This window comes from Acipenser ruthenus, chromosome 5 (assembly GCF_902713425.1).
Source record: "Acipenser ruthenus chromosome 5, fAciRut3.2 maternal haplotype, whole genome shotgun sequence".
Classification (NCBI taxonomy): Eukaryota; Metazoa; Chordata; class Actinopteri; order Acipenseriformes; family Acipenseridae; genus Acipenser; species Acipenser ruthenus.
In genome coordinates, this window is record NC_081193.1 from 29,719,706 (window position 1) to 29,738,742 (window position 19,037).

At 38.4% G+C, this 19,037-nt stretch overlaps 1 protein-coding gene across 1 annotated transcript; it reads right to left on the minus strand.

The window, feature by feature from the left end:
- On the minus strand, window positions 1–18,606 carry LOC117403186 (elongin-A-like). Its single transcript, XM_059024776.1, has 12 exons — window positions 18,532–18,606; window positions 15,581–15,658; window positions 15,072–15,184; window positions 14,741–14,816; window positions 13,927–14,448; window positions 13,589–13,685; window positions 13,163–13,327; window positions 12,954–13,051; window positions 11,315–11,495; window positions 5,161–5,284; window positions 4,270–4,370; window positions 1–272 (listed from the first exon to the last, which is right to left on the minus strand). The coding sequence occupies exons 1-12, from the start codon at window positions 18,604–18,606 to the stop codon at window positions 211–213; spliced, it is 1,692 nt and encodes a 563-aa protein (XP_058880759.1). The 3' UTR covers window positions 1–210.
- Between the last annotated feature and the right edge of the window lie 431 nt (window positions 18,607–19,037).

Below are 19,037 nucleotides of genomic sequence, written 5' to 3' on the forward strand. Positions count from 1 at the left end.
CACATTCAGACATTTTAATCCCTTTTTGCCTGTGTTATTTTACATTTACAGTAGTTACTGTATATACACACACATATAAAGTGCTTTTATATTCCATTGTTTAAACTTGATAATTATACCTTTAACGTATTACTCATTTTAGGAAAAAAATAAAACTTTCAGATCATAATGGTTCCTTCTTAAGCAAAACAAAGCGATTCAAAAGTGCATCTATCTTCGTACCAGTCGGCTCTTGAAGATCTTTAATGACTTTGCCATCATTGGTGCAATTTCTAAGAGAGAAAAAGGGGGGAAATACTTAATACAATTGTTAAAACTACCAACATGGAGATTCACGTATCCAGCATCCTGTTTTTCCAAAGCATGGGCCCCAATCTACTGGGCTTATGATCAAGTGCAAAATGTGCAGCCACTGAATCGTGTGGCAGTATCACGTGTGCCAGATACAGGGATATCATAAGCAGCTGTGAGTCGAGAACAGAAGAGGGTAATTTAATCTCTGTGGATTTTCTACATTGGTTTGGTCAATTGATAGACTTTGGCCTTGTTCAATACATAAAATTGAGAATTAAGGGTTATGTATTTGAAGTCACTGATAGATACAGTGCCTTGCGAAAGTATTCGGCCCCCTTGAACTTTGCGACCTTTTGCCACATTTCAGGCTTCAAACAAAGATATGAAACTGTAATTTTTTGTGAAGAATCAACAACAAGTGGGACACAATCATGAAGTGGAACGAAATTTATTGGATATTTCAAACTTTAACAAATAAAAAACTGAAAAATTGGGCGTGCAAAATTATTCAGCCCCCTTAAGTTAATACTTTGTAGCGCCACCTTTTGCTGCGATTACAGCTGTAAGTCGCTTGGGGTATGTCTCTATCAGTTTTGCACATCGAGAGACTGAAATTTTTGCCCATTCCTCCTTGCAAAACAGCTCGAGCTCAGTGAGGTTGGATGGAGAGCATTTGTGAACAGCAGTTTTCAGTTCTTTCCACAGATTCTCGATTGGATTCAGGTCTGGACTTTGACTTGGCCATTCTAACACCTGGATATGTTTATTTGTGAACCATTCCATTGTAGATTTTGCTTTATGTTTTGGATCATTGTCTTGTTGGAAGACAAATCTCCGTCCCAGTCTCAGGTCTTTTGCAGACTCCATCAGGTTTTCTTCCAGAATGGTCCTGTATTTGGCTCCATCCATCTTCCCATCAATTTTAACCATCTTCCCTGTCCCTGCTGAAGAAAAGCAGGCCCAAACCATGATGCTGCCACCACCATGTTTGACAGTGGGGATGGTGTGTTCAGGGTGATGAGCTGTGTTGCTTTTACGCCAAACATAACGTTTTGCATTGTTGCCAAAAAGTTCGATTTTGGTTTCATCTGACCAGAGCACCTTCTTCCACATGTTTGGTGTGTCTCCCAGGTGGCTTGTGGCAAACTGTAAACGACACTTTTTATGGATATCTTTAAGAAATGGCTTTCTTCTTGCCACTCTTCCATAAAGGCCAGATTTGTGCAGTATACGACTGATTGTTGTCCTATGGACAGAGTCTCCCACCTCAGCTGTAGATCTCTGCAGTTCATCCAGAGTGATCATGGGCCTCTTGGCTGCATCTCTGATCAGTCTTCTCCTTGTATGAGCTGAAAGTTTAGAGGGACGGCCAGGTCTTGGTAGATTTGCAGTGGTCTGATACTCCTTCCATTTCAATATTATCGCTTGCACAGTGCTCCTTGGGATGTTTAAAGCTTGGGAAATCTTTTTGTATCCAAATCCGGCTTTAAACTTCTCCACAACAGTATCTCGGACCTGCCTGGTGTGTTCCTTGTTCTTCATGATGCTCTCTGCGCTTTAAACAGACCTCTGAGACTATCACAGTGCAGGTGCATTTATACAGAGACTTGATTACACACAGGTGGATTCTATTTATCATCATTAGTCATTTAGGTCAACATTGGATCATTCAGAGATCCTCACTGAACTTCTGGAGAGAGTTTGCTGCACTGAAAGTAAAGGGGCTGAATAATTTTGCACGCCCAATTTTTCAGTTTTTTATTTGTTAAAAAAGTTTGAAATATCCAATAAATTTCGTTCCACTTCATGATTGTGTCCCACTTGTTGTTGATTCTTCACAAAAAATTACAGTTTCATATCTTTATGTTTGAAGCCTGAAATGTGGCAAAAGGTCGCAAAGTTCAAGGGGGCCGAATACTTTCGCAAGGCACTGTAGATAGATAGATAGATAGATAGATAGATAGATAGATAGATAGATATACACACATATACATATATATATATTATATATATATATACATATATATACACACACACACATATACATACATATATATACACACACATATATACACACACACACACACATTGTGTGTGTGTATATATGTGTGTATGTATTTATATATATATATATATATATACACACACACACATACATATACACACACACACACACACAATGTGTGTGTATATGTATATATGTGTGTGTATATATCTATTATACATACACACACATATATATATATATATAAAAAATATTAATATATACACACACACACACACACACACAGTTGTAGTCAAAAGTTTACATACCAATGGAAATGTAAAATTTCTAGAAATTTCTCAAATTATATGATGTCTACAATTATTGGCAAAACTCAAAAAATGCTAATTCAGAAGTATTCATACCCTTTGATGCTATGATAGTATTGTCTACAAGGTGCTAGAAATTTCAATACGATAATGCAGAACCTAATTCTAGAAAAGTCTAGAAAATGCTGGACTGTAGGTGAACATTCTTAGGAGAGTATAAGAGTTAGGCATAGGATGATTGCTGTCATTACCAATAAGAAAACATGGGACAGACAGACAGACCGACCGACCTACCTACCTATCTGAAGACCATAGGCGGAACATTTGTCGTAAAGCTAGAGAAGGATACAAGAAGATTTACAAGCATTTGGAGTATCACAATTTCAATTATTCTTTCTATTATCAAGAATACAAGACTCATGGTACTGTCACAATGCTCCCTCAGTCTGGAAGAAAGAAGGTTCTTTCACCAAGAACAAGTAGAAGAATTGTGAGGAAGGTTAATAACAATCTGAAATTGACAGCCAAAGATATTCAAAGTGAATTGGCTGCAAGTGGGACTGGTGTTTCCATTTCAATCATAGGTCGAGTATTCCATGGTGAAGGTCTCAATGATCACAGGGCAAGGACAATCGCTTAAAGTTTGCAAAATGGCATTTGAATGATTGATACAAGTTCTGGTCAAAGGTTTTGTGGAGTGACAAACCAAAAAAAAAAAAAAAAAAAGCTATTTGGTCACGCTGATAGTCGTTACGTTTGGAGAAAGTCTTGTGAGGTGTACAAAGGAAAAAGACAAGACAGTAGGTATAGTGCTCAAGCATGGAGGTGGTAATATCCTTCTATGGGGCTTCCCCCCCCCCCTCGAATGGCACACGAAATTTAGTTCCAATACATTGTTAAATTGATTCCATATCATACCAAAAGATGTTGGCCAATCTGAAACCCTCCGCTACAAAACTTGGTTTAAAGCGCAACTGGATGTTCCAACACAACGATCCAAAGCACACATCAATTTACTTCAGAATAGTTGAAGAATAAAATCAAGGTTCTGGAATGGCCTAGTCAAAGTCCTGATCTACATCTGATTGAGAATCTTTGGTATGAGTTGAAGAAGGCTGTGCACAAGAGAAGTCCTCGGAATTTGAATGAACTGGAACAATTTTGCATTGAAGAATGGTCAAACAAAAATCACTAAAGAATCATGCCAAAAGCTCATTGACAAATATCCTAATTGTTTAAAAGGAGGTTATTATTGCTAAAAGGTGCTTCAACTAAATATTAATTTCATTTTCCTTGTCTGGGTATGAATACCTTTGAATTAGCATTTCTAGAGTTTTGCAAAACAATTGCTGAAATATAGGTCTGGAATTATTTATTTATTATAACCTTTTCCTCATCCACAAAAGTAAAATCTTTTCTAGCAAAAGTTTCCTATAATTCTGTTTCAGAAATTTCTAGAAATTATAAAATTTCCATGGGGTATGTAAACTTTTGACTAAAAATTGACAAAGCAATTTACAACCATGACCACTATTTCTTGCTACAACACACACAAAAGGTGGTTTAATATGCAATATTACTGTTGTGAAAATACAGGTTGATGTGTTTTATAAAAAAAACATTGTGTCAAAAGTGGTTGAGGACTAATGACTTGTGTCTTACTTTTAGCCATTTTCTTTGGATCTTGACTAGGACCAGCACTGGACGTGCACATCCGGACATCAGAAGAGCAGAGTCTTGCTTTGCTTTCTGGGGCCTTTACACTTGAAAAATAAATGCCATAGCTGTTCCTGGTATACTTCTCTTGATACAGCAACTCTTGAAATTAGACTTGCATTTGTTGAACAAGATATATGGCACAGTCACTCCACAAACTGGTTAGTGTGCCTACAGGAGCATTCACTAAGATTTATAAAACTGAACTGGGGGTTCAGTTGGCAGCAGAAGTTGCTCAAATTTCATACTGTAGCCATCTGCCTACTGAAAGCATATAATGGATTTAAAAAAAAAAATAAACACTTGCTTAATATTACAACGAAGAAATGTGGAGTGAAGAAATATGCTTAAAAAAAAGTTCCAATTTCCACTTCCTGGCATCATGAAATTTGATTCCTGTCCTTACTGGATTTCACTTCTCTCTACTAGAGACCACAGCTAAGACATAGTAAACCATGCTCAAATACAATGGGAATAGAGTTGAAGACTGTATTTTAGATGGCATACGGTCATGGAATAGGATTGAAGACAAAAAGTTGCCAATTGCCAAGTTTGATAGAGTAGAACGAAAACAAACAGAACACAGTACTTCAAGTGAACTGTAACATATCCTTAAGCTTTCTGTGCCTAATGGGAAACATCTCCAAAACAAGGTAGATCACTGAAAAGGAATAATTACATTGACATTCCAAAAATCACATTCAAATTGGTTTAGTCTATTTTTTAGAGTTGATTGTAGTTCATTTTATAATCTCCAAAAAGTAGTTGAAGGACTGTTAGCTGAAACCTTTGTATTTATAGGTTTTACCTCCTAGTATTTTTAGCTATAGAACTTACTTCATTTTATCAACAGAATGAGGCTGGGCAGTGGGGCCTGCAGTCCTATAGATCTCCTGTTTCCGACGCACATCTCTGGGAGGTTTGACTACAGTGTGAATAAATGCTCGCTTCACCTGTCGACCTGGAAAAAAGTAATAGGAAGCCCAAATACACCTGGAATCATAACAGGAACTAGATTTTATATACAATACACAACACAACAGCCAACCTGCTGGCCAAAAAGGTAGTTTAATAGGGATTACTTCAAAACAAAATTATATGTTCTCTATGCCAATACAGTTCACGGGGCGGGAGCCCGGGCTATAAGAATAGCTTGTTAGATCGTCGATTGGGTTAGTAGAGGAGAGCCCTCTAGAGAAAACATATAGAAAAAGGGTTGTCTTGCTCGATGAGGTGAGGCATGGCCTCCAAGACTCTGCACAGCATCCCGAGGATGGAATAGGTAGCGGATGCAAACCTGAAAATGAAAAAAGGACAGAAGAGTAGTTACCCTGGCTATTGGAGAGCTGCTCATGGTGGGAGCAGAGAGTCTCCCTCGGGAATCTGAAAAGAGGTAGAAGATAGATAAGGGCATCAGCTAAGACAAATAATAATAGAAAGGTTAGTTAGAACATTGAGCACTAAGCACATACTACGATAAGTCCAGAGCAGATAATAGGAAGAAAGAACCGAGTCTCTGTTTGAGGTAAGGAATAGCGCATGCAAAATAGGTATGGCTGGGGGTCCTCACTGACTTGCACAATGAGAACCCCCCTTATCTGAACCAGCGAGATGTCACAGGAACGGATGCCGATGGAGGGAAAGCTGGCAATTGATGGAACTGTGAGAAATCTAAAGAAAGCGGTCAAACACATTGTCTCCATGAGTAGGTTGCTGAAAGGATTGAAAATCGGCCATTTTGAAGGATTTGTATTAGAGTGAATAAAATGTCCGCAGATATAGGTAGCCTTGATGGGGAAGCTGGGGCGATGCTTTTGATGATTCCTCGCAGTGTCAGATGGACTGCCGGAATAGACAGCAAAATAGGGGAATAAACTGGCAATAAAACAATAGTGATACTGGATCCCACTGATGTAGGATTTAATTGTGCCTGGAGCCAGATGGAGAGAGTCCCTTGCATGTGCGATGCAAGTGAGGATCTAGTCTTGATTGATTGATTGGAATAGGAAGAATCCGATTTTGAGCACAGTTCCCGCCTGTGGTGTAAGATGACCTTGTGGATGGAGCAAGAGCTGAAGCCATGTAGTTTCTGGCAGATTGAAGGAGCTTGGATATAGCCGAGTGCAATTGAACACCAGGTGCTGGAATAGCGGGACCTACAATGGGACTGGGGCTGCTGCTGGGAGCAGCCGGTGGAATCTGATGATCTGGAGGCAAGCTAAGGCATGGGCAGCGTTACTACGAATGCCAGCGACATGGCATGATTGAATAATGAAATAAGACACTGAAATCCATACAAGGCAGTGCAGTAAGCTCATGATGAGAGGGGAGGATGAACAGCCTTTGTTGATAATATGCACTGTGGGTAGATTATCACTGAAGAATAGGATTGACTTCCTAGAACACTGACGGACCCCAGAGGTAGGCGGCTTCTATGATCGGATGTAGCTCCAAGAGTGCTGTAGCTTTGAGATGCATGGATAGGGTTTTGAATTTCCGGAGGCCATCTGCTGGAGAACCACCCATGAAACCCCTGAATCCTAGATATGATGCATCTGTAAAAAAAAAAGGGACAAAATAATGGGTGGCTGAGATGTAGTTTTCATTAAATAGGGAAAGCCCATTCCAGTTTAAATTTAAAAAAAAAACAAAAAAAAACACAACACACACACACACAACACCACACCACACACTCAACCCCCACAGACACCGAGTACAGAAAATAGTGTTCTGAACTTTGTGATTGCTTCTGCTGGGGGGTCCGAGGAAGGGGAGATAATGAGAAAGTTGAGCAGGCGAAGCAAAAATGGAACACGGCAGGAGTTGAATAGTAACCAGCAGAGGGCTTCGAGTCTAATATCTTAAGGTTGCTGCAGCAGCCGAAAGCGAGTTGAGTGTCGAAATATAAAAGTTTCCATTCCAGCAGATTCCAAATAGGTGGCGGAGGGAGGGATGGATAGGCATAACTTTGAATGCGTCCAATATATCAGCTTTAGCCAACCAGGACCCAGGAACTGCTGCTTTGATGGATCTGATGGGATCTGCAATCTTTACGTATTGCAAGGAAAACTGGTCGTGAGGTATGAGTGAATTTCTGCGGCTTGTAGAGCAGCCTCCGGGTGCAGAGAGATCAATAAGGTGTTTCTTCCCTGACATTTTCTGGGTGGCAATGCTGACGGGGTTAATCCTGATAGCAGGGAAATGGGGGGATGGCTATGACTAATCCTGCCATGAACCCTTTATGGTGTCTCAGATTGAACGACAGTGCTGACTGATTGAGGGTCCGAGGTTTGCTGAGTGCAAGTTATTGCAAATATGCGATGATACTGAGATTTTTGACAGGTCGGTAGAAAATCTGCTGCAGACCATTGAGGTAGGTTGTGAAAAGCTGGTCTGGGTGATGTTCGAGGGCTTCAAAATCAGAGCTGGGATGATTATTGGGGTGGAAACTGAGCAGTTTTGAACGTCATTTCTTGGGGGCAGATGGGCAAACAGAGTGGGTGTCACCACAGTAGTTGCAATTATGGAGATTTCTGCAAAACTTGGATGAGCAGACAGAGGTTACGACCGTATTTATCGGTGTTCCTGAGCAGCCAGTGGATGTTGGATTTCCAATGAGAATTGAAACTAGATTTATGTCCTTGCCTTCAATGATCTGACTCCTGATATGAGGAGCCAGAGTGTGATTTTTGACAACAGGAGCTTGCTGTGGACCATTGAGGGCAGCTGATGCCAGTTTGTAGGTGGGGACGTCAGCTGCGGGGACCAGAAGTGCTGGACTGGAAGAGACTGCGGCCTGGTCGGAAGTGGCAAATGCAGAGCCTGGAGGAATGGCGATTGCTGCAGAGTTGGAAGCAACCCGTTTGTCCATATCGTTGAGTCATGCACTAACTGAAGCAATTGAAAACGGGGTGAATGAGGGACTTCATGTCCTCGTAAATGTTGTTGAAGCTGAAGGATTGGATCTGTTTCGATTGCATCTCCAGGTTGCTGAACTGCTGTGCTGGGAGAGGAGGCGGCGACCATTACTGGAGAGGTATGGTGGTGGCGGCTGCCTGTCCTGTGACTCTGGGCAGGCGGAGCTGCAGGAACGATTGCCAAAGCACGCCTGCGAGAAGGAGAGAACATGGGTGTAGCAGATACGGAAGTACAGTAAATATTGAACAGCGCCATATGATTGCTTCCAGCCGGGATGTTCATATTGTCATGCAGGGTTTAAGAGTTTGGCAAGCAGTCAATCCTTCTAAAATAGCTGCTCTGGAGGCTGGGCTTGCTGGCAGGGGAACTTTGATCTCCGTAGTGCCGGGGCAGAAGGTCTGGTTGCTGGGTAGAGGTTGGAATGAGAAGGTAACAGATTTCCATCGGTAAAAATGAAGGAGAGTTTTCAAGTAGAATCCAGCAGGGAGGTTTCCTGGTCTGAATCGGAGTTGTCAGGGAGTTGGTTCATGCTGAAAATTAAGATTTTTTTAAATTTGAGCAAAGAACGGGTTGCGGTGTATGCAAAAAGCAAAACACTTGGCAAGGGAGATAGAAGTGAATAGACTTTAAAATATGGAGTAGATGATGATTGACAGGAGCCAAAAATTAGAACAGCCCTAGCTCCTGCCCACTGAACCTGACACAAAGGTTAACATTAGTGCTCCCTTTATGACAAAATGAGCGTATGAGTTGTGAATTGAAATAAAATGTTTGATTGCCTGCATTTCAGGAAAAACAAAATAAAAAAACTGTAAAAGGATCATTCACAAGGCAGGTACTACCATGAACTACTACCAACAACCAAAACAAGCAAGATGCTCGTTCGTAAACTTTCTTATGAACCAATTACATGGTCTATTTGAGTTTAGGCAACCTTGCCTAACAGACATTTAACACCACAAAAATCTCACTGGCGAGGACCTACTTTCTGCATTATCTGGTACTCTCCAAGAAATATTAAAAAGCTATGGTTCCAGGGTTTTCAATTTCTGCCAGGTTCTACCAGGCATTAAGATACATTCAGTTACATCTAGATTGAACACACTTTCAACAAACTCTGCATAGCTAGCTTTCTAATTTGTTAGCCTGCACAGCGCCTTGGGATGCATGTTCATAGAGGTTGTTACAGTATAAACCTAATTTGTTTGGTCTGGTAAAATAGACAGACATTGTATTTCTAGCAACTTCAACCTCTGGTAACTCCACTTGAAAATCTATTAATAGGAGGTTTATGAAGGGTAGATTGTGGAATGTGTTCATGGGAGTCAGATACATCAGACTATTTATACATCCTTGTGTACAGTACTCTTCATTTTGAAGGTGGCACTTATTTAATTGCAGTATGATAGTGTTGCATTAAAATGCACCAACAATTCATACTGCAACCTCCTCCCACCTACATAAGTATTTAGAATAAAATGCAAAAACTACTGGTGTTCAAGCTTTTTATGCACATTAATACAAAGAGTATCCCAATTAAAGATGTAGAAAGACATACGACAGGTGAGGATTCTAAACCAGTGGTGCGCAAAAGTAGGGGGTGCACGGAGAGTCAGTAAGTAAAATATATTTATTTAAGTATTGAAAATTTTAAATAAAAAAATACATAAATGACGGCAATTAGTCCAAGTTGCTACCTTTCAAAACAGCCAATGACTATCACTCTAGGACTTCTAGAACCAGAGAAATTATGTTTGAAGTGGCAAGAGTCAGTGAAACTGCAGAGAACAGAGCCGAAATGGCAGCTTCCATGTACTTACATTTCAACAGTGTTTTTCACATATTGAATGTAAATCGTGCATTTCTCTAGATTTAACCAATAAAGTTCAGATTTAGCGTAATACATAAATGTTAATAAACACATTAAGTTTTGAAATGTGTACATTTTTTGGCATTGTAGTATGCAGAGGAGGCGGGGAAACTGAGACATTGGCTCTCTGATGCAACAGCCGCTCTGCAGCATACAATACCAAATCAAGCACTTCAATGGGCTCAAATAGCTTAAGATATTTTGTGAAAACCCAGATTTTTTTTCAGATTTAATTGCTGAATGATAATGTTTTTCAGGATTTATCTGTTACGTAAAAGTTGAATTATCAAGTGTAAAAAAATATATATATTTAAGTTGCACGTATTATTTCACAGATTTGTGAAAAATGCTAGCTAAATTGTTAACTCGCCAAGTGTAAAAGAAGGATTTAGTTTCACCAATTTATTTGTTGGAAACACAGATTTAACGTGGTCAACTAAATGTTGACTCCCAAGTTTACAAAAAGATTCATAGGTCTTAATGTTACATTTACGATACGCGTTTCCAACATTTATACATTGTAACTGAAAGTACAATTTTGAAAACTTGTATTTATTTATTAGCAGACGCCCTTATCCAGGGCGACTTACAATTGTTACAAGATACCACATTATTTTACATACAATTACCCATTTATACAGTTGGGTTTTTAATGGAGCAATCTAGGTAAAAGTACCTTGCTCAAGGGTACAGCAGCAATGTCCCCCACCTGGGACTGAGCCCTTGACCCTCCGGTCAAGAGTCCAGAGCCATAACCAATACTCCACACTGCTGTAAGAACGTGTTTACCACTTAAATATTTAGATAAATCTGAACTTTTTGGTGGTTAAATCTAGGGAAACACATGGTTGACAGTAATGTATGCTACGTAGGTGTGTGGCATATAAAGTTTGCACACCACTGTTCTAAACCATGTTACCAATGACACTTGGTATGTTTGGTGCCACCATCTGCACATTAAACGGCTAGAATTAACAGCTATCAAACATTTCTTTGGAAATGAACATTTACACAATGCAGAGAATGTGTTTTTGTCCGTGTCTGGCAGTTATTTTTTAATTTAATTATTTTGCATTATCTGAATGTTTGGAAGGCATGTGATGGCATCCACCGAAGAAAGACAATTTAACGGCGTCAGCCACCAAAAAGGTAATACAGGAAATATTCTACGATGGCATGTTTACTGCATGTCTTGATACTGACCTTTAGGTTTTCCAGAGTGTGCAGAGGCTATGCTTTTTGACAGTAGTTTAAACTTGTTTTCTCTTTCTTCAAAAAGCCTCAAATACATTTCTCTCCATGCTTCGTATTCTTGAGGCCTCTCATGTTTGAACTCCTTCTGACAGTGTTTAATCCACAAATGATCGGTATCCCCAATATAAGCCTTAAAATGAAAGACAAATTGTGTAACTAGTTTGAAGTGCTTCATTTCCATTACCAATATAAATCATGTGAATTTTATTTTAATAGGATTACAAAAAGAAATATATATATATATATATATATATATATATATATATATATATATATATATATATATATATATATATATATATATATATACACACACACACACAGTATATATATATATATATATATATATATATATATATATATATATATATACACACACACAGTATATATATATATATATATATATATATATCTAGATCTATCTCTCAAGCTCACTCCATATCCATTTTATTCACAAATAACTGGCACTCTTATAAAGTCTGTTCCCGATTAGACTGATTGCACATAGCAGGCTGCTGCAGGCAATAGCAACCCCCATGACTATAGTGCTTTCCAATGATTGTTTACTTAGTAGTTAAAAGCATGTTAAATAGCGTAGAACCACATCAGTTCAATAGGTTGGTGACTGGTTAGTGCACTATGCCCCTCCATTATCAATCAGATATATATACTGATGCACAATGAAAATGCAACACTTCGTTTTACAGGCGGCCTTGTCTGCGAGAGAAGTTAACCGGAGAATGAAATGTTCTGCTTCAACAATCAGCAGACTAGTCCAGAGAAACCAGCCCTGTGAGGGACAGGCCACGTCCTGGAAGGCAGAGGGTCACCACACCCGTCCAGGACCGTTATGCTGACTGTTGCGTTGTTCAAGCCAACCGGTGGGACTGTGGAAGTGTGACGATGTTGGGAGGAATCTCTTAACACAAGAATGCCTTTGGTGCAGATTGAGGGCAATCTTACTGCTCAGCAAAAAATTGATTTAGTCCTTGAGGCAACAGTTTTTCCATTCCTGCAAGCCAATCCTCAAGTGTCGATTTTGCAGCAGGACAATGCAAGACCACACAGTGCTAGGATTACAATTGCACGACTTCAAGAAAACACTGTTGAGGTCTTGCTGTGGCCAGCTTTCTTTTACTCCTGACCCAAGTCCAATAGAACATCTGTGGGACCAAAAATCGGCTGTGCCATCCACAGGAGACAACCACGACCAGCCAACCTTCACCAGCTGGCTGCAGCTGCACAGGAAGAGTGGCAGAACATCCCACAGCAGTCTATCCAGAGGCTGATCAGGTCTATGCGACAACCCTGCCAGGATTATGTTAACGCTCAGGGAGGTCATACCCGATACTAACTTTGTAATGTTTTTATTTTGACACTGTGTTGTCATGTTTCATACTGAAAACTTATGATTCTTTGATCTGTATTTTTGTTCACATTTTCTGTGACTATTTGATATCTGTGTTTTTTGAGTGATTTACTATTTTTGGCGCTTTTGACTTGAGCCAAGCAACAGTCAATTCCTTTTTGTTTACAATTTAAGGTACATCTTAAGACTAGAGATACATTCTTGACAGTAAAATCTTACCGGGTTGTATTCTTCAATTCTGTACAGCTGTTCTGGTGTACAGTGTTCAAGCACAGGCTCTAGAATTTCAAATGGAACTCCTCCAATCTCGTAGAGAGCTGTAAGAGAGGACTTTAACTTGCAACCTTGTTACGATTAGTGTAAACTTGCTTTCTAAATTATATTAAAAAAAAATCCCAGAAAGCAGGGGGGGGGGGGTTTGTACTTACAGTCAATATTGTTCTGAAGCGCACGTATGCACTGTTGATAAAGTGTCATCATAACCGGAAGGACCACAGTCTTGGCACCAGAATAAACCTGCATCTTGGAGTTCAGTCTCTGCCCTGTAAACCCAGTGGCGTCTTCAAAGGAAGTATTGGGGACCTCTGCTTGTTCTGAGAATCAAGAAAAGAAAAAAAAAAAAAAAAAAAAAAAAGTTATACTAAATTACTGCGATGTTCAAAAACGGTGGTGAACAAACCATTTTAGTACATTAATGGAACGAGATGGCCTTTACTTTTGGCTTAAATAAACTAATTTGACTGTCAAACCATGCATCAATTCTGAATTCTTTTAAAAACATTGGTATACTTAATTTTCACATGTCCACGAACAAAAACATGCTAACCCCCTTAAATCTCATTTACAGTACTTACTTTTCTTCTCTATGCAAGGAGAAGGGAATAAGAAACAATCTGGCAGAAACGATGGCAATGGAACATTTAATAGATCCATTATTGAACCAGATTTCATCTGTGGGCACAGAGTTAAATTATGCAGCAATAATGTGTAGAAAACAAAGCAGCTAATATAAATAACTTCTCAAAAAAAAATTTTAAACTCGAAACTTTATTTTTTATTACTTGGAAAAATAAAACAAAAACAACTTGATAATGTATACATGGAAGTTAGGTAGTTTACTTGCTATAAAAAGTGCTTTAGACGTGCTAAATTAGCTACAAAAATAAGATGGAGTATTTTCTTTTTTAAATACCTTTTTAGGAGAATCCTCAGATTTTAATTCCTTTTTCTCTGTGGTGATCTGTTCTTTCTCGGAAACCTTTTTTCCTAAGGATTCAGCTTTACTGTCATGCTTTTTATGTTTCTTGGTCAGCTTTTGAATTTCGGAAGGCTTTTTTCTTTTTTTGGAGGCGGGTGCCAGGTCATAGTTCAGGTAGGTTTCAAAGGACATGGTTGGCTCCCCAAAGTCACTATCACCACTCTTATCTTTCACATCCATGAACTCCACAGACTTTATGCTCTTTGTCAGTTTTGCTTTCTTGTTGTCCATTTCCAGTTTAACTGAAGTAGATGATCGTTTCTCTGTCGACCGAGTACTTTTCCCATCACATTTTACATGATCACCATTTGTAACTTTTGTTGACTTTTTAATTAAGCTTTTAGCACTACTATAAGTTTTCTCTGTTATCGAGTTGAACGAGGGAGACTCCTTGTTCCGCTTGTGATCATACTTCTCTTTGTCTACATGATTGGGCGCCTTTTTTCCAGTGGGGAATTATGGGGTGCCTTGGTAGATTGAGAAGGCTTTGTCACTACAGTCTTCAAGATCACTGTTTGTTTCTTCAGTGTTTCCATCTGTGGGGCAATTTTTTACACTACTAAGATGCCATTCTTTATGTTTATGACCTTCAGAAGCTCGGTCATCCAGGGCTTTTGTCTTAACAGCACTCTCTCGATGGCCATCAGCTTTGGACATTTGTTTGGGCCCAGATTCAGATTTTGCTAACCCCCTTTTATCCTGTCCTGTGGAATGCCTTTTCTCAGATATGTTACTGGAATTATTCTTTTCTTTTTGAAAATCTTTTTTTTTTCTTGGCACTTTCTTGTTTTTCTGGAGTGTGGTCATCCTGTACAAGGCTAGAACTGGAACAGTCAAGGTGGCCAATTATCAGATATGTGCTTTACACAGTACCATAATTATAATCGCTATCTTGCCTTGCTAAAAAAAGGAAAAATGCTTGATACTTTAAAAACACCCATATTGAACTGAATATTTCACTGCATACACCTACATAGACCAATCTACAGTATGACAAATCTAAATCTAAAACAAACAAACAAAAAAACAAATAAACAAAGTGGGGCATTTTAGATAATAGTTGTGTATTAAATAGTTACCTGCTAGTTTCCTTGGGAACCAACTTTTTCCACTGGTTAACTAATGCTTTGGCTACATCACCTGCGATTTCATGCTTTCGAAAACCATTAACAGTTTTTCCAATCCCAGTTTCCTGTGGAGAATCCAACAAAATGTTGGGGTACAAATTGTTACTTTATCCATCAACAGCACATTATTTTAGGATAAACTTTTTGTACAGTTTTTTTTTTTTGGCAATATACAGGGCTGTTGGTAATTTCAGAGATAGTTACTCATGCTAATAGATTGAAGTAGGACTCCTCTAATACCTCAATGAAGTTGACGCCTTTTCTTCTAGGTCTTGTCCATTGGTCAAAAAAATTTCCTCCCCCCCCCCCCCCCCCATTTAATTTCCGTTACTCCTATCCAACGATTCTGGGCTCAAACAGCACAGTGTATTACCATGGGGAGGCAACTAGAAGTTAAACATCTTAAAGTCTAAAATACTGAAGGCAAGTCCACTTCCACGACCCTTAACTTGATCTCTTACCGCTAGGATGTCCAGTGTTATCTTCAAGTCCTGCAGTCGCATCAGTGTTTTTAAAACATAAAATGTGTGAACAGATATCTCAGAAGAAAGCCAACAGGTGAATTGAAATTCAATACAGATTTAATTCTTATTCTAACCTGAAGTGGCCAAAACAAACATTGGCAAACGTTTTAAAGAACACAGCTGCCTGGGCCATGTATTTTACATATTGCTAACAAAACATGCAAGCTTTTCTATCTAATGTTAAATATTATACAATTGGATAACACACTTATTTAACAATTAAACATGTATCCTCAAGCATTGGTCAATAAAAAAAATAAAAAAGTAGAAATGATTAAGGTATTTGAAATTTCCATTTTATTTATTTTTTTGCTAAACCATATCTAGACCTCATAAAACCTCCAAGTATAGCACAAAAATGTGGTTCAAAAATGGATTGCCTAAAACTCCCAATATGGGAATCCCCCCTTAGTTGCCTAGAAACAGCAAAATGGCTGAGTCTGCACTGAGATCAGAAGCTATGTATGGGGATACCAAAGGTTGAGCTACTCCATTTAGCATGTACTATAAATGGGCAATGTAAATGTCAGTAGCTACCACAGCTGTAAAAAGAATTAGCTGACCTCACTAGCAGGCACTGGCTTATAGTGTCAAGCCTGAGCACCAACAGCAGCAGGAGGAGGAGAGTTGCAACATATCACAACTTCTTCATGGCTTCAAATTACAAGGCAGTCTCACACAGAAAAGCCGAACACCTTTTGTACAATTCGTCTGACAAACCAACTCATGCAACTACTTGATTGTAAATGGCTTTAGAAGGCCACAAAGTGACAGCTACACACTAGATAAGATTCTTTGTAAGTGGAGTGTTAGAATGAAGGATTAAAATCAATTCTGGTCAGGATTCAGTTAAATTAACGTTAAATTAATTCAGTTAAATTAATGTTAAATTATTTTTAATACACTCATTTTCATTAAAAGCAGAATACAGAAGAGCTTAAAAATGCATCCGGGTGTAGCAGCCTAAAGCGACTCCATACTTTCAACTAATGTCTTGCATGAGGAAGTTGGATAGAGAACTAATAATTTATTGAAAGGACTGACCGCTGCAGTCCAGCACTACTGTTACTCTCATATATATTATCAATTCAAATAGTCAGTCACTAATTGATGAACATGCAGGACAGGTAACCAATTCATATTAATATTGTATAAGAAATACATCTTCAGACAACCATAAATGTACTGGTAATTCTATCTATCTGTTTTACTTGGTGTCTGCTCTCTAATGTAGTCCTTGCAGAACAGATGCAGTGAGCAGTTTGAAGGAAAAGCCAGCACCTGTCTGGCCAGTCTGTTCTTACCACAAAACAAAAAAGGCTGAAGTGTCATTTCACTACTGAGTGGGTATGTTGACACCTTAAAGTCAAACAGTTCAGAATGTCAGTTCCTAACGCTGCGATTAACATATGCACATTCTATTGTCACTCAAAGAACACCTGTATTAGTCTCAGTTAGTGTCACACAATGGCTTAAACAAACATACATGTTATGAGCAATATTAAAAAGTGGTTGTTTAGGAGTATTATAAATAAAAAACAAAACGCTTTATACTGACAAAGTGATGACCATTCTGATCAAGAGTATAAAAGTCTAAACTATGTAAAACTGAACATTACTGTGGTACAGCTTAACATTTTCCCCCAGGGCTGCTGAAATCATTGTATGTTGGGCAGGCTGGTGTCATGTTAATCTAGATCAGAAGGCAGTACAGGGAGTCCAGACATGAACTGTGGGTACAAACAGAGCTTTTATGTATTTTAGTAGTCAAATTCTTCAGACCATACATTGCTCGTTCCCCAGTTCCAATCTGTAACACACATCATAGGGTCAGGTTAGCCTGCTAGTTAACCCGCTTTCACTCCGGATACACCCAACGTAAAGGTCTCATTTCAACAGAGTCAGTACAACACAGTAGGTGGCGCTAAAGAACTATCAACCTTACTTAAAGAAGCAATAACCATATAATAAAAGACCATAACAACAATTATAACAAAGCATGCTCTATAACAAAAATATTGTAGAATACATCTTAAAATAAATTGCAATAGGTTAAAAACTGCTTCCCATTGCATCCCATAATGACATTTCAACAGGTTCATGATTACCCACTTCCACACAACAGGCACAGAGATATGGTGGAACTGCTAAATCAAATTAAAGAAAAATGTATTGTAAAGCAACCTATTCTGAGAATTCCAACAGCCCCCATGGCCATGTTTTATAATTAAGTTTTACATGCATTGTTTTTTCAATTGAAAATGAACTATTAGAAGGTCAACGTTTGAATAGAACTTCTGTTCCTGAGTATTTGAATATCTGTTTTATAGGTATGGATTGAAGGTTTTTAGATCAGCATACAGGCATAGCCACTTAAAACACCGTTACAAATGTACTATATGTCATTAGTTTAATGGCAAATAGGAACAGCACAACAGTAAAAAAATAACAAAAACTAGCAACTTTATTCCTCACTGAAAACGTATTTTGCTTCAAACTAGGGCCCTAAATCTGTTTAGAATGTAACCCTAATATACACTGAAAGTTTGCATATACATTTTCGTGTGTGTGTGTGTGTTAACCAAGCAGCTGATCAGTTGTGCGTAATATTACTTTTTATGATTCTTGAGGTAGTGGTATTTAAAAAAAAAAAAAAAAAAAAAAAAAAAAAAGGTGCCATGCGTAAACTATGACTCACAGAGAAAATTGTTAAAGAACCACCACCAAAATTAACAAAATAATAAAGCAGGACTGGCGTTTACAATGCATAGGTGCACTCTTGTTTAAAGAGCACCTGTACTGGCATATAAAATTAAGGGACGGTGGGATTTCTTCTGGTGTTAAATACTACGTTCTTGGGGGATGGGAGTGTAAAATACAACGCGTACCTTCTTAGACTCCGTGGTTTCATTTAGAAGCTCTTTTAGTTGAAACACCTTTCCCGAAACCTCAGACTCAGCCATTGCATTCTCTTAGAGATGGACAGCTATTGTTCACGTAGATCTTGTTCGTATTAATCTGAAATGGAAATTCGCCGCCCCTTTCGCCTTTATATAGGGCGGTGTCAAACGGAAGCTCTAATGTTAAATGTATAGTTTCTTATTTGAACTGATTGGATTTGTTGTTTGTAGTTTTTACGTTGACTGGATAATTTTGATTTGTAAAAACAAATACACATTTTGCATATACAATGTATATTAAACTAAATTGGGATCAGTAATTAAGTGCAGTGAATTGTTTACAGAATCATTTTTACAATGGTATTGTTTATGTGATTGATTACATCAACGCATTGTTCACTTTGTGGAGATGTTCGTTGTTGAACTAATGTCATTTGATCAAAACAACTCGTTGCCCCATAATATAAAATGTAAACATCATTAGAAAATACAAA

Bases quoted from the DNA above. Each gene is read 5' to 3' on its own strand.
- LOC117403186 (XM_059024776.1), bottom strand. From the start codon at position 18,606: ATGGCTGAGTCTGAGGTTTCGGGAAAGGTGTTTCAACTAAAAGAGCTT. The intron at 13,052-13,162 runs GTAAGTACAAAC...CCTCTCTTACAG, and splicing joins GCTTCAGAACAATATTGACT to CTCTCTACGAGATTGGAGGA. The intron at 5,285-11,314 runs GTCAGTATCAAG...ACTTTTTTCCAG, and splicing joins ACACTCTGGAAAACCTAAAG to GTCGACAGGTGAAGCGAGCA.